This window comes from Dendropsophus ebraccatus, chromosome 7 (assembly GCF_027789765.1).
Source record: "Dendropsophus ebraccatus isolate aDenEbr1 chromosome 7, aDenEbr1.pat, whole genome shotgun sequence".
Taxonomy (NCBI): Eukaryota; Metazoa; Chordata; class Amphibia; order Anura; family Hylidae; genus Dendropsophus; species Dendropsophus ebraccatus.
Window position 1 is genome coordinate 62,726,647 of NC_091460.1, and position 15,874 is coordinate 62,742,520.

A 15,874-nucleotide genomic window follows, 5' to 3' on the forward strand; every position below is an offset into this window, starting at 1 on the left:
TGCAGCTGGCAGGGGCACAATTAATTACAAGTACTAACTTACCTCCCCCGTGCCAGCGGCGAGCGGGGGAACCGGCCACGGGACCCTGCCGGAAGCCATTTTTCCCTAAGTTGTGGTGACAAGTCGGGAAAAAAGGCCTGCCCCAGCTGATGGACAGGCCGCTCATCCAGTCAGTGACTGGGACAGTTCATCAGCCGGAGATCCCGGAGCCCGGCGGGGGTCCCACGGCTTACCCTGCCTCTGACTGGGGAGTAAGCTAGTGCTTGTAATCAATATCCCCCCTGCCAGCTGCAGGATTTTATGATCCGCTGGACAAAGCTGGCTGTGTTTTTAATACTGAACTGGTAAACAGGTAAAGTAACTTGCTTTGTGTTTTTGTTTTTCAGAATTATATTGACTACATTGTCCGCTTGTATGACCGAGAGATCAGGGACTTTTTCGAAGTGGCCAAAAACAAAATGACTGGTGTTGCCAAGGAAGGAAAAAAGTTTGGTAAGATTTTTGGGCAAATTGGAAATGAAGAGTTTTATGCTTGGCCTATGTTATCTTAGAAAGGTCTGCAGTCTCACCTATGTGTCAAAGTTTAAAAAAATTAATGGAAACGCTGGAAAAGCTCAAATGTTTTTGGTGTTTGCTGAAAAGTAGCTAGGGTTCTGCTGGCCCTGAACAAGGACTTGAAGGGGTTATCCAGTATTTGAAAAGGCCCAGCTACTTTCTCACAAAAATAACAACATTAAAATGAGTTAAATGGAAACTGAGCTACAAAACCAAGACAAAAACATGGTACAAGAGTGATGATCATTCTGAAAGAAAGCTCTTGTGGTTTTCTAAGCCTGGATAACCCCTTGAGTGATGAAGGTCCAAGAGGTTGGAACAATATGGGTTGTCATGGGACAACCCCTATAAGACTATTACTCTGCAGGCATTGCGGCACCTCAGGTATTTATTGTGCTGTCAGTTCTAATAAATGACATTACTTGGTAACGTTGAATGCCATTCAGCTTGAGTGCTTTTCTTCCTGACGGAGCTCATAAACTCTATCATGTTAAAACGTGATAGATTTTTCCATGCCTGCTATTCAGTGACTTGCTTGCCGATGTGTGGAGCTTGAAGGTGTGTTGCTTGTGTGTGGCTTAATACATGGAGGTCTGGTTTTTAAGGTGGTATTGGTGGCTGTGTGTTATATGGTCTGAGTTTTCTTTACACAACACATTTTTCTCCTTTTAATACAGATAATGTTGGTTCCACAAGAATAATCAATAAACACGGTAAAGGAGAAAGTCAGTACATTATTGTGCACTGTGCACGTAATGGATACACCCTATGTTCACCTGAAGTCAGATCCCTTGTCTTACATTCATAATGTTGTCCTGTCCCTTACCTAACTACCTACTGACCACAAGTTATCTAGAACAGTGTTCTGGAGAGGAAAGTAATCAGTTCTTATTGTTCTGATACCTTCTATATGTGTTTAGTATATTGTAAAAAAATGCAGTGATGGCTACAAAAGTGGAAGGTCTGCTGGATCAATTTCCGCTGTAAAATTTATCTCTAGAGTAAATGTGCATTGGTTCAAACAGGCATTTAAAGATATACTGTATATCCAGTCACCTCCTTGTCTCTTCTGATATCTTTCCCATGCCTGAAGTACATTTAACTTCATTACATCCCACATGAGTGACTGGGTTCCTCTAATACAGAGTGTGCCTATGTGTGTCTCCTTACAACAGTTATACGTTGAATTGTCCATGTAACTGTTTACAGCTTAAGTTAACCATAACTGCTTAATATAGTCTTCCGCATGTCTTTTTCCAACTAGTGCCTAACTTGCCTCTTGTGCATGGTCTTCGCTAAATGCCTGTTTTCTAATGCATCTTTGTCTTTGGTGCTTGCAACTTAATCCAAACCAGCTACGCTGCCTCGAAAAGAGAGTGCGATGAAACAGGAAACAGAAAGTGAGTATAATACAGTTGTCTTCTATCGGCAACTGTGTAATGAATTGATAAATAACTGCATCTTTTTGAGTCTGTGGTTAATGGTGTTGTGTTTGATGAAGGCATCTTTAGCCTTTGTACTCATTCCTAACTTACAGTATACAAGTAGATATCTAAGGTTATCGTTATTAAGAGACAGATCATTTCACCATGAGGGTTGTCACTTTTCTGTCAGATTTTATTTAGTACAGAGATAAAACATCCCACGTTTTCTGATTTTCATCATCACCTTTACATCAAACCAAAGTTGTTGTCACATCTTTCAGCTTCCATTGTGGCAGCAACTGCCGATGTCCAGCTCCCTGCTTAGTCAGTCACAGAGCTAAGCAGGGAAAAGCAACATCAGTAGTAGTGATTTTTGTTTTCCAAGAAAACCCCTTTAATTAATACTTAAGGTCCCATTAATTTCATGCCCTGTTTGCCCTCTGTTGAGCAAGTATTTGTCAGTATACCTTTTTTCCCAGTTGTATAGCCCAGCAGACTGATCCTTTGTCCTCTATGAAATAAACTGCCAACAGAAGAGTCTGGCAGTGGCTTTCTCCCCTCTCTCTATGCAAAACACGTGCACTCTTGTATAAGGGGGAGCTACCTAATGCGCAAGACCAGCTTTACACTCTAAGGCACCTTTTCATTAAAGCCTTCTCCATTGATCACATGGCATTGACACCCTTAGCAGTGATAATGGAGGGACATGTGACCATTGGCCATTGAAGAATACTAATGTGTTTTTCATATGGAGGAGGATGATGCATGTGTCCAGTCACATGCTTCTCCATTAGCAGCCTTGTTTAGGGCAACATTGCTGTGCAGTCCATGTTGAATGCCAGGGCTTCACAGTGTAAGAGATTTGCGCTAAATTTATATTGAGTTTATTAGTATGCTGCATATATTGCTTTTTCCAACCTACTAAAAAAAGGTGGCCAAATGCTTTAACACGTTATTGTGAAAAATGATAGAACATTGTGGGGATCAGGGAATTGCCCTGGTTCTTCTTAGTTTAATAAGATTCTGTTAGTGTGGTCATGCCAAAATGGGTCTGTTAAATGTCCACAGACTTGTATTCTTCTTTTCTCCTATAAAATCTCCTCCCTCCTTGTGGGTTTCAGGTCTTCATGGCAGCTCTGGGAAGCTTACGGGATCCACATCCAGTCTGAATAAACTATCGGTACAGAGTTCAGGAAGCCGCAGGTCTCAGTCCTCTTCATTGTTAGATATGGGTAACATGTCTGCCTCTGACCTGGATGTAGCTGACCGCACTAAATTTGACAAGGTATTTTTTACTGCTATTATCTTAACTATATCAACATCCTTAACCTTTTATTGTTTACAAGCAGATTCTGATATTACAGTCGTAGAAGTAAATCATGTGTCTTTGTTTAAATGGTACTCTTTAAGAAAAACATAGGTTTGTTTTCAGAGGTTTGTATTGGTCGGGGTCTGGGTGCTGGGTCTCAGCACCCGGACTCTGATTGATACAAACCACTGACATGTCGCTATAACGTGTGAGAAGTTTGTTTAAATGATAGGTGCCCTTAAAGTACTTTTAAGATATGAAGCTGAGCTCTGGGTAAGCTGCATTACCAGGGCAAATTTAAAAAAAGCTGTAGCCACCTGACTGATCTTCTCCCTCTGCCATCCCAGTGGTGCCCAGGCCTAAGCACTAAGCACACAAGAAATGCCTGCCTGGCTGCTCACTTGCCACAAAGGTGACCTAATTGGTTTGCTTGTGTAGATCAAGGGTTGGAGAATAGTGGAGCCCCGGGAACTGTCAGTAAGGCATCAGCAGACTATCTGGCAGGGGAGTACAGTTTTTTTTTTTTTTTTTTTTTTTTTTTTTTAACCTTCTTCTTTTCAAGAACAATTTAAGGGCTGGGTTCACACTGACATTTTTCTCTCCGCTACAGTTCCGTTTAGCTGTTCCGTTTTTAAACAACATAAACGGAATCTGACGTATCCGTCCAAGACCCTATTCATTTCTATGTATTTTTATTGTGCTCTGTTGGTCATATTTGTGCTCTGTTTGCATGTATTCCGTCAGGGTTCCGTTTTTGTGAACGGAAAGAAAAGTCCTGCATGCAGCTTTGTTTCCTCCATTTGAAAAAACGGAACACAAATGAAAAGTGCACTTCCGCTTTTTTTTTTTACATTATAGTCAATGAGGACGGATGTAAACTGAAGGTATTTCCGTTTACATCCGTTTGCAAGTTAACAGTTTTCATCAGTTATTTCACAGAACATGCACAGAAAAAGTGAGAAACCAAAGGAAAAAGATAAACTGATATAAAAACAGATGCTGACTGACGTAAACTGATGCTGACTGAAGCTAACTGATGGACAAAATTCAGTTTTTTAAAGCCAAAATGCAAACGGACAATGAAAAAAAGAGAACATTTTGCAATCAGTTTGCATCAGTTTTTTTCTTATTCATTCAATTAATATGAACGGATCCGTTAGCAAATAAGAAAAATGTTAGTGTGAACCCATTCTAACCTAGCCTGAGCACAACGGTGGATAACAACTTTGCAGATTGTCCTATGTCCTGGAAAACAACAACCAATGACGAAGAAACTAAAGGTCTGTTGTGGAAAGCCCTTGTAAAGGAAAGCAGCATTTCCTTTGCCTGCAGTATTAATTCATATATGGCACTACTGCTGCAGTAAGCTGTATAATAACGCAGTGTCACACAGCACTTAGAAACGGCTACTTTTTCTGCAACACTCCGCTCCTCACATAATGCCTTTAGTGTCTTGTATAATGCTTAACAGGGTTGTTAATGTTTTAATGTGGCTAATAAGTTACTGACGCTCAACATAATGTGAATTTTTTTTTTCTCTGGTCAGATCTTTGAACAGGTCTTAAGTGAACTGGAGCCGCTCTGTCTAGCTGAACAAGACTTCATCAGTAAATTCTTTAATCTATCCCAACATCAGAGCATGCCTCGGACACCCATGGTATAGAACACTGATTACTTATTGATGTTACTCTATATACTTTATTTACTGTGATCGTAAAACTCTGAGCACATTTTTATAATTAGATCTGTTCAGGATCTATAATCAGGATCTATTATTTCATTCAAGTTTACAAGGTGCTCTGCGCACATCCTTGTTGTTGAGCTGTATAGAAGATGATGTCCCCTTAGGGTCTGCACCTATTGATGGAAACTGCACATCACCTGAAAGTTATATCGGAGCTTCAGACCATAAAAGTTATTTTTTGGATAATAAAAGCTTTATATTTTTTTCACTATACTTCACAGTCTTCGAGACCTCTTAGTAGGAACATTCATGGTTTTATTGGAGTTGATAAAAGGTTGTCTTGGTCAAGTACTAAAGCCCCTATTACGCGGGGCGACTGTGAGGAGCAAACGAGTGCTATCAGCCGCAGGGAGCTGGGGGGGGGGGTTTGGGGGCTGCCCAGGTGATAGCAGATCGTCAGGGTAGTCCATAGCGGATTGGCAGCGGTCTGCTGCCACCGCTCCTATTCCTCAGAACGGCGGCAGCGGTTCATTGCTGTATGAGTCGTTTGTCTTTCAACATGTTGAAAGACAAACGACTGCAACAATCAGCCGACCGTTGCTTCGTTGCCTTCTATTACACGGAACGTTTATCAGCTGTAACGGCTGATATCAGTCAAATACGGCTGATAATCGTTCCGTGTAATAGATCCTTTATTCATGCATCACATGACCAGGATAGATCTGTATCCACCAGAATAAAGCACTAATGAAACTAAGCAGAGGTCTTAAACATCACAGCAAATAGATATAGGAATCATTTTGGAAAATAGCCTAACGTCTAATTATAAAAGAAATTTCATTTATTTATTTATTTAAAGAGAATGTGTCACCTACATTTTCTTTTATCGATTAGGATCACATAGTAAAACTTGTTCTTTTATTCTAATCTGTTTTTATTTTCCAACTTTAAGTTTTATTTTTTCACTATTTATACATTGTGATGGGGGCTGCCATATTACCTGGTCTGTTTTTAACAGCATTGACATGCTTTATAGCAAGACTCATGGACAGAGACGACATAAAACATTATTTAAACATTAAGTTATTTTCTGATGACACATTCCCTTAAAATAGTCTTATGGGTCTTAAGGTTTACATTGGTTGAAACGTAATAATACATGTAAGCAAAATTAGAATACGCCCACATAGGTCTGCATAGGAGCTGTATACATAAAACTAAAGAACATTTTTATTAATGACTGTCTGCAAAATAGCTTCATTTTTATATTAGAAACAGTGGAGGAATAACATTAGTTGCTAAGGTCGACTTTCCTTTTAAATGAATTAGACAAATAAAATACAATGATTCTGGTTTGAGATGACCACCTAAAATTGCATTAAAAAGTAGTCCCCTAGGGGGGATGGCCCCCTCAGAGAAGACAGTCAGTATACGTAATGTACCATGGACATGAAAATCTGTTATGTAATATCTGGTCTGGATGAGGGGTTGATCTGCTCCAATAGATGGTCTGTTGGGGAGCTTTCACTGTACTGGTTTTGTTGTGTTTTTTAACAAAATATTCCTTTCATAACGTGATGACATAATGCAAGGATTGTTGGTTGCCCAGAGAATTAGAAAGGAGAGAAGTTAATTGTTCTTTCTCTGCACAGTGGCCCCTGGTCACCTGACTGTGCAGGGTACTGCAGCATAGCCTTATTCATGTCAGAGGGGCTAGGAAAAAACTCAGAAGGGGACACAGCTCTGCACCAACACTGTACCCCCTTGATTCTTAAAATAGTTAATGGTCCCAGTGCTCTGGCCCTCATTAATTATATAGTGAAGGCATATCCCATATATCTTGACGTTATGAGGTGAGAATACCTCTAATAGTCACTTTAGAAATTTTTTCACTTCATAGAGATGTCAAATGTTTTGGTCAGTGGCAGTCTATGTGCTGAGACCAAGGAGAGAGCAGGGAGAAATTGGCTAGGTAAAGTGACGACCTCTCTGGTCTAGCAAATGGTTTGGGGCTCAGCACTTGGACTTCCACCACTCTAAACTTTTGACACGTCTCTATGACATGTCTAAAGTTTTCTGAAATGAGTGACACCTTATTATATACATTATTATTTCTTTCTGGAGTACCTGTTTAATGGGAAATAATATTGTAAAAAGTCAGTACTGGTTTATGGGAATTTCTATCATGTGCCTCTTAAGTGATCGCCTTTCTGATACAGTTACCTCCATTTAACCATCAATTCATTTTATTGTCATTGGGGGAAATAAACCAAGCTATGACTTCTACCTCTTAACCGGCATCTCTGAGAATAAACAAGGTTTTTATGTCGAGCTGAACAGATGGATTACCACAAAATTACAAGTTAATCGTTTTAAGGGGAAATGATAAGTAAATCTAAATTGTGACACAATGAATTATTAAATTGACTTATCTATTGTGGTTGTGTAGATGTCTAGCTGATGTGTATACCGTATTTCATAAGGTTAATGGAATGGTTTAGAGATGGAAGCTCCAGGAAACGATTTATTGTTAAACAAAAAAGGGCATTAATGGGATTTACCCTATGTATTGTTACTTGCAGAGCTCGCTAAAGCTTTGTTTTTGGAAATGCCTTGTCTTAGACTCAGTACCAAAGTACAGTAATTGTGAAGTATTGATAGCTTCAACACCTTTTCAACATGTCGAAATTTGTTACATCTTTTCATGCCAAACTTTGGAGAACATATGGAAACTCAGGACAGTGACCCTTTAAATTAATTCTTAAAAAAAAAAAGACCAGATGAATGCTGCCTCTACCAATCGAAGTCCAGGGAGATTATTATTTAAGGAGTTATAGCTGAAGTAGACACGCACAGACTTGGTTGCCGCATGCAGTAATGGTGTGTTTTCACGTACAGATTTTGGTTGCAATTTGTGGAAACAAAGCCAGGAATGGATTCGAGAAAAAGAGAAATTTGTTCTCTATTGATAGTCTGTTCCTGGCTTTGGCTTCAATAATTTCAATTAAAAATCTGTCTGTGTATACATACCGCAAGTGTTAGATCCCATCTCAGTACCAGATTTACTGCTTAAACTGATCAGTACCATTTAAAATAAATCTTAGACTTTTCATCTTTTTTACAAACCAGTCTGATTTGTTTCTTTACTTTAGGGTGAAGATGATGCAGATGGTGGTGGAGTGTCTAGATTACAGAGCACAAGCATGACCGCATCCTCAGAGTACGTCTGATCATCTTATTATTGCTAAAAAAAGAATGTGGTATATACAGAAAATACAAAATATACTTGCTTGTGTCACTAAGGAGTATTTCAGACATGCAGTTTTTGTGCATTTTTAATTGATGCTTAGAAAATGGATGTTTTGTATGCAAATCATTGGTAGTTTTATATAAAATCCATTATGCTGTTCTGGTGTTTTGTTTGTTATTCAATATGGATAACAACATTAAAGTTAGAATGTGACCGAGAAGCCAGCATGTTAATATCCTGGTGGGATGTTTTTTGGTTGTAGTCAGATGATCACTACTACCCCTATAGCAGGGGTAGGGAACCTTGTCTCTCCATATGTTGCAAAAGCTAAAATGTTGGCTGTCCAGGCATGATGGAAATTGTACTTTTGCAACAGCTGAATAGCTAAGGTTTTCTACCCTTGTCCTATAGGTACATAAACTTATTTTAAATCTCTTTAAAACAAATAATGATTCCTATGTATTTCTTCAATGGTTTGGAAACTTTTTTTATAGGAAAGAAATGATTAGACAGATGATGACTCACATCTTTCGCTGCATAGAGCCAGAACTCAATAACCTTATTGCCTTGGGAGACAAGATTGACAGCTTTAACTCTCTGTACATGCTGGTGAAGATGAGCCACCACGTGTGGACTGCCGAGAATGTGGACTCTGCCTCCTTCCTCAGTACTACCCTTGGCAATGTCTTGGTTACAGTGAAAAGGAACTTTGATAAGTGCATAGTAAGTGGGACTTGAAAGAAACCTAAGTGCATATGGAAAAATCTGCTAGTCTTTAGAATCTTATATATTATGGTCACTTACTTCTAGACTGATTTATTCTGCGCTATTCCCACATTACACATTTGGCTTAGGAAGTTCAGAAAATTGGCAGATAAAACACACAACTAGTGCTGGAAAATCCTATGTAGCCAATGTTTAAAAGTTTACTGCTTACACACTGATTGTAATGTTGTGGAAGTTCTCATTGCCTAGTAAAAAAAAAAAAAAAAAAAGTAAAACTTTTCCCTAAACTCTGCACTACTTTTGCATCTCTACACTGATCATTGGGTCTGTGATATTATTTTTGTTATTATGGTTACAATTCTCTATCAATGTCTCATTCTATGATAAATGCAAACAAGTAACATATGCTGTGTATTTTACTTACTCTATGACATTGCTTTGGATTGTCAAAACTTTGACCTTACCTAATGTGTCATTTAATTGTGTTGCTTGATGATATAATGGAGCCTCCCCCTTTTTTTTCGTAGACCAACCAGATCAAGCAGATGGAGGATGTAAAAATCTCAAAAAAGAGCAAAGTCGGTATTCTTCCATTTGTGTCTGGCTTTGAAGAGTTTGCTGAGCTGGCAGAGTCAATCTTCCGGTCAGCGGAAAGGCGAGGAGACTTGGATAAAGCTTACATAAAACTGATAAGAGGAGTTTTCATAAATGGTAAGTTTCAGAGAGATAGGAAGCACAAAAGTTGAAGGGTTTTTTCATGCATTAAAATTAGGAAAGGAAATTTTCCACGAAAGTCATTGGAAGATGGATTATCATGTGGAATTGAGCTGATGAGGCATTGAAATACAGTATGGATTCTGCAGCCAAATATGTGTGGATTTTAGCTTTGTCACCATGCCCTAAGGGTTCTATTTCATGGAACAATAATCTACCAAATCAGGCCGATTCGGCAGATTATCGCTCAATGTAATAAAGACAAAGATCAGTCCATGACAGGGATCATGGGCTCATCATATCTTTTGGTCCTGACTAGAGATGAACGAACCTCGAGCATGCTCTAGTTCATCCAAACCCGATCGTTCGGCATTTGATTAGTGGTGGCTGCTGAAGTTGGATAAATCTCTAAAATTGTCTGGAAAACATGGATACAGCCAATGACTATATCCATGTTTTCCACATAGCATTAGGGCTTTATCCAACTTCAGCAGCCACCGCTAATCAAATACCGAACGTTCGGGTTCGGATGAACTCGAGTAGCTCGAGGTTCGCTCATCTCTAGTCTTGACCTAAAATAATCAGCTGCCAGGCGCACATGGTTACATTTCATAGCAATGTGCAGCTGATGGCTGTGCAAAGAAAATAATAAAGTTCTTACATCTTGCCTCTCCATGCTCCCCGTTCTTCTCTGCGTTGCTCCCCGCTGACACTGGTGCAACTTTAGAGCTGGTCTCTGACGTGACAGGCTGCCCAGCCAGTCACTGGCCGGGGCGGGAGCACTGTGGCCAGTGATTGGCTGAGCATCCTGTCACTTCAAAGACCCATGTAGGATCTACAGCAGCGGCTGCAGGGCTGGGGATCGTGGACAGGTAATGTACAATAAAAGTTTTTACACTTTTAAAGCAACGATGTCCATGCTGCCCTTGCTGTGCGATAATTGAGCCGTGTAATAGGCTCAGTAAACGAGTGCCAATCTAGCAGATTGGCACTCATTTACTACAGAGGCCGGGCCGTCTAATACAGCCTTAAGGGTGTACACTTCAGTCTTTTAGTGATATAATAATAATAATATTTATTTGTATAACAGATTCCGCAGCACTTATTTAAATATATAAATACATTACAGGCTATATATTAAGTTATACAATGAATAAATTCAAATACCAAATTAGTGACCTGCTCTCAAGAGCTTACAGACTAGGATGACTGGGAGTAACACAAGAGGCAACAAGTGCTTTATTTGTCAATGTTCCAGTTATTGTACATAGAATCTCTAAGTGTCTATAGGTGACTGGGCAAGCCAGTCACAAGCCATTTTCTAAGCTCAGATAACAAGGACAGTGTAACTAGCACCGAAGAAGTTATAGAGAGGATGGAGAGGGGATAGCAAAGGGAGACGAGATTACGAAATGTTATAAGCACGCCTGATAGCTTATGAGCCAGGAGACATTCAGTATTCGTAGGCTATATTGCTATAAATATTAGTAACGCCCTTAAAGTGACACTGTCACCCCCATTATTCATTTTTCAATCTTTAAAGATGTGTGTAACCCGCAAATAGCTCTCTGCATACCTTTTTGTATTTTTTTTTTCATGAGGCGGGTTGCTGAGAAATTATAACTTTGCTGAGGGTCTTCTAGCGCCACTGGGCAGGGCTTAGTCCCTGAAGCGCCACATAGCCCCGCCCAGTACATCGCCGTTGACCCCGCCCCCTTTGGCACGTCATATCTCCCGGCCGACGCTCACAGTCTTGAGTACTCCAGGACGTCGGTGACGTGCGCGTCCACATCCCCCTGCGTCCGTCAAGTGATGCGCACGGGTCACCCACATCCTGCGGATTATACCAGCCGCACAGTCCCTCGCCGTTCCGAACGCTCCTGAGCCCTCGCTGTGGCTGTGAATCACAGCCAGCAGCGAGGCGCTGAGATGCGGAGGTTCTTTTCGGCGCATGCACAGTGCAAGGTGGACGCCGCAGTGCGTCTGCAAACTATCTCTGCACCTCGCTGCTGGCTGTGAGGAGATTCACAGCCGCAGCGAGGGCTCAGGAGCATTCGGAACGGCGAGGGACTGTGCGGCTGGTATAATCCGCAGGATGTGGGTGACCCGGTGGTCACCTTCTGCGCCTGCGCATCACTTGATGGACGCAGGGGGATGTGGACGCGCTCCTGAGCCCTCGCTGCGGCTGTGAATCTCCTCACAGCCAGCAGCGAGGTGCAGAGATAGTTTGCAGACGCACTGCGGCGTCCACCTTGCACTGCGCATGCGCCGAAAAGAACCTCCGCATCTCCGCGCCTCGCTGCTGGCTGTGAGGAGATTCACAGCCACAGTGAGGGCTCAGGAGCGTTCGGAACGGCGAGGGACTGTGCGGCTGGTATAATCCGCAGGATGTGGGTGACCCGTGCGCATCACTTGACGGACGCAGGGGGATGTGGACGCGCACGTCACCGACGTCCTGGAGTACTCAAGACTGTGAGCGTTGGCCGGGAGATATGACGTGCCAAAGGGGGCGGGGTCAACGGCGATGTACTGGGCGGGGCTATGTGGCGCTTCAGGGACTAAGCCCCGCCCAGTGGCGCTAGAAGACACTCAGCAAAGTTATAATTTCTCAGCAACCCGCCTCATGAAAAAAAAAAATACGAAAAAGCGCTATTTGCGGGTTACACACATCTTTAAAGATTGAAAAATGAATAATGGGGGTGACAGTGTCACTTTAAAGACTTTGACATATAAGCATTGTTAACGTCATCTTGTTTCTCTTTTGTTCCAGTGGAAAAAGTTGCAAATGAAAGCCAGAAGACTCCTCGAGATGTTGTCATGATGGAAAACTTTCACCACATCTTTGCTACCCTTTCTCGGTTAAAGATCTCCTGTTTAGAGGCAGAAAAAAGAGAGGCGAAACAGAAATACAATGATCATCTCCAGTCATATGTCATATACTCATTGGGACATCCTCTGGAGAAATTAAATGTAATTTTTCAACACATGGTTTGCGGCAGATAATATACAACACTTTTTTTTTCCCACTATTGGCATGTCTTTATCAACCTGTTGGGATTCACTGTACATTGTGTGTACATACACAGTATTTGCAACAATGACAGCTCAGCTGGGATTGACAGGCTGCTATTGTACTGTGGAGATGATTGACAGGCTGCTTGTCAATAAATCCCTTACTGCGTGGTGACAGGCAGAGAGCGGTGACTAGTCCTGGGCAGCTCCCCAGCCAGATGACTAATTGCCGCCCCTCTCCCTGCCTCGTGCAGCAGAATAAAAGTACTTTTTCTCCTTACTAAAGCTACTGCTGCAGCCGTGGCCGGTACGTGCCTCGAGCTTCACAGTAGCTCTATACTATGATTCTGGGAACCATATCGCTACAATCATGCAGATTGGTTCCCTTCAAATGAGAGTTATTGAAGCAGCACAACCTGTCCTGCAGAAAAAAACATCATATGGCTATGAAAAAAAGTTAAAAATAGTTATGACAGACTCAACCATTCAATAGTTTTCTAAGCTATTGTTTGCATACAAATTATGTGCTATGTATAGGTTGAACTGATCATTATTTTATTTATTTTGCCATTGCACAGATTTTCTTTGAAGGGGTTAAAGCACGTGTGGCCCAGGGAATTGGATATGATGAAGTAAGCTACCAGTTGGCATTCAGCAAGCAAGAACTGCGTAAAGTCATAAAGGACTATCCCGGTAAAGAAGTGAAGAAGGGATTAGATAACCTCTACAAAAAGGTGGACAAACACCTGTGTGAGGAGGAGAACCTACTGCAGGTGAGGACATTGCTTTAGCGGACCTGACGTAAAGAGTTTTTATATAAAGCTACATTCAAGGAAGCAATAAGCCTAGAATTTATATAGGGATCCTGGTAGGAGAAGAAAAAGTGAAATAGAAGTGTCTCACTCTGGAGGACCAGTCTAGTCCTTACACAAGAGCATTCATTGATATGAACGGACACGGCATAATACGTCATTCCTTCTGGTGGAATGAAGCTCCCTTACACAGTGGTCCGGCAGTGTGCACATGTTGCTCCACTATAATATGTAAGTGAGGCTCAACTGCCCAGGGGGCATTCCCCAGTATTTCAAGAGCTTCTGTAAGTTCTGCCCATGTCCTCTTTATCTAGTGGTTGTCAGTAAAACAGGGTAGATGGATGTAAGTGCACAGGTGGTGATAAGGAGGATATAGGCTGGGCTTAGCTGTGCTCTTGCCAGGCTGAGGAATGTCCCCTGAGTACTTGAGTCTCATTTACATATTAAGCAAAAGGTTTATAGCTCAGCGCTGAAAAGAACTATGGAGATAAAAAAAAAAAAAAGTATATCTGGAATCATGACAAGTAGTCCTATCTAGCCGTGGCACTCTTTACACCCATATTTTCTGCATTTCTGCTGACAGTTCCGCTTTAAGTCCTTTCTCCTATCTCCCTTCCCTCCCCCCTACATTTATCAGAATTATGAAATCACTGTTTATACATCCATGTGTTATTATTGTGACTTTACTAGTGTGATCTGGTGTCTGCTTTATTCCTCAGGTGGTATGGCACACAATGCAAGATGAATTTATCCGCCAGTATAAGCACTTTGAAGGTTTGATTGAGAAATGTTACACCGGAGCAGGTATCACCATGGAATTCACCATTCAAGACATCCTTGAGTATTTCTCTAGTATTGCACAATCTCATTAGCAAAGTTGGATTATTCTAAAGGAACACCACAAGAAAAACTGATTCACTCCAGTATGCCTAGTGTAATGTTTGACCCTTCACAAGGAATACACAATGTACCGGTTTTTCTGGGGGGTTCCTTTAAGAAATCAGTTGCACTTTAAGTGTCACGAAAAAGAAAAGGATGAATGTAATTAACTGTAAACATCTATGTCTTAGCCCAAACACTGCACCTTCAGTTACCGAACTCTATCTAACATTATGGTAAGCTACATCTCTGCGCAATCTCCATTATGATCCTGTTAAACATTTTATAATGAATTGAATCACAGTAAAGATAAATCTATGTCATCATCTTATGTTAAGTTGTTAACAATTTACAGCTACCACTGGTGTTGTCAACCAGCTTCCCTTAAGTGTTAAATATTATATCAACCTACTTGTAAGGGCCATATTCACTATTTCTGTATGCCTAAATATGAAGGTGAAGTTAGCATTCTGTAATGTTGCCCATGGGAGCGTTCACAGAGTCAAATACAGGGAAACTTCATTGAGATAATTGCCCAAAATTGCATTAAGTGGTCTTCTGTGGAAATGATCTCCAAAGAATCAGTCACACAAAATCTGGTCTGGATAAGAGGGTCGCTTTGTCAAAGAGGTGGTCTTTTGGAGAGGTTCAAGTAAGGGGGCTGTATGTTATGAGTCTCCACCACACACGCACACACGCGTACGTAATGAGATGTAATCTGTGGAGGCGATTAGCAGCAAGTGTTCAGTTTCCCTGCAGTGCCACCACAGAGCAAATATAGCATTACATGGCTCTTTTTTATATCATTGCGCTGTTCATGTCATGCACCGACTTACCAGGACCTCCTAGGAGCTTCCTTCCATTTTGGCTCATAGATGCTAATGCCTGAATTCTTTTTTTCTTTTTAACTCCAGAACTCCCTAATACAGTATTAGGGAAATTGGTATTCTCTGTATATATCTTACATTAAATATTTGTGTTCTTGAAGAAATAAAACACCTTTTCTTAGAACTGCATCTCTGTTGTTCGTCCTATAAATCTATGAATAAATTAACAACTGGGTGATACTAGTTTGGGGTGTAACCTTACATCCTATGATGCCAGACTCTGTAGAGACAAGGAGAATAGTTCTGCCCAGTTGTGAATTTGTTCATCAATGTGGAATTATGAGGAAATATACTTGAATTGTTAATGAAATAACAACAAAACTCCCAAATATAAATTTTCACAACTTGAAAGTAGATGATGATCTCTGTTTTTTACTGTTTCTCATCTCCACACTCCTCATGTTCCACTTATTGTAATTTAAGATACACTGCCAAGAATCCTTCACTAAGTATATAAGGAAGGTGCTTTGGATATTATTCTTTTTATTCTTGTAAATGTTCTAAACACTGGTTAATATGTTTTTTTGTTGTTTTTTTGGGGAGGGGACTTTTGTCAAAATGAAATTATTTGACTAGAATTTTGTTTTCCACTTTGGGTTACTTTAATTTATTAACTTCTTCC

The 15,874-nt window shown here is 40.8% G+C and overlaps 1 protein-coding gene across 8 annotated transcripts in view; it reads left to right on the top strand.

The window, feature by feature from the left end:
- Nucleotides 1-15,376, top strand: part of EXOC1 (exocyst complex component 1) — a 30,931-nt gene extending 15,555 nt beyond the window's left edge. For 4 of the 8 annotated variants that reach the window (XM_069977636.1, XM_069977639.1, XM_069977637.1 and 1 more), the window contains 11 exons: nt 387-492; nt 1,233-1,268; nt 1,911-1,955; nt 3,101-3,264; nt 4,835-4,945; nt 8,125-8,192; nt 8,717-8,945; nt 9,476-9,659; nt 12,433-12,632; nt 13,253-13,447; nt 14,206-15,376. In XM_069977636.1, the coding sequence (XP_069833737.1) occupies nt 387-492; nt 1,233-1,268; nt 1,911-1,955; nt 3,101-3,264; nt 4,835-4,945; nt 8,125-8,192; nt 8,717-8,945; nt 9,476-9,659; nt 12,433-12,632; nt 13,253-13,447; nt 14,206-14,358 (1,491 nt within the window). In that variant the 3' untranslated portion in view covers nt 14,359-15,376. The remainder of the gene's footprint in view (nt 1-386; nt 493-1,232; nt 1,269-1,910; nt 1,956-3,100; nt 3,265-4,834; nt 4,946-8,124; nt 8,193-8,716; nt 8,946-9,475; nt 9,660-12,432; nt 12,633-13,252; nt 13,448-14,205) is intronic. The other 4 variants (XM_069977640.1, XM_069977641.1, XM_069977643.1 and 1 more) reach the window with 2 other exon arrangements.
- The last annotated feature ends 498 nt before the right edge of the window (nt 15,377-15,874 follow it).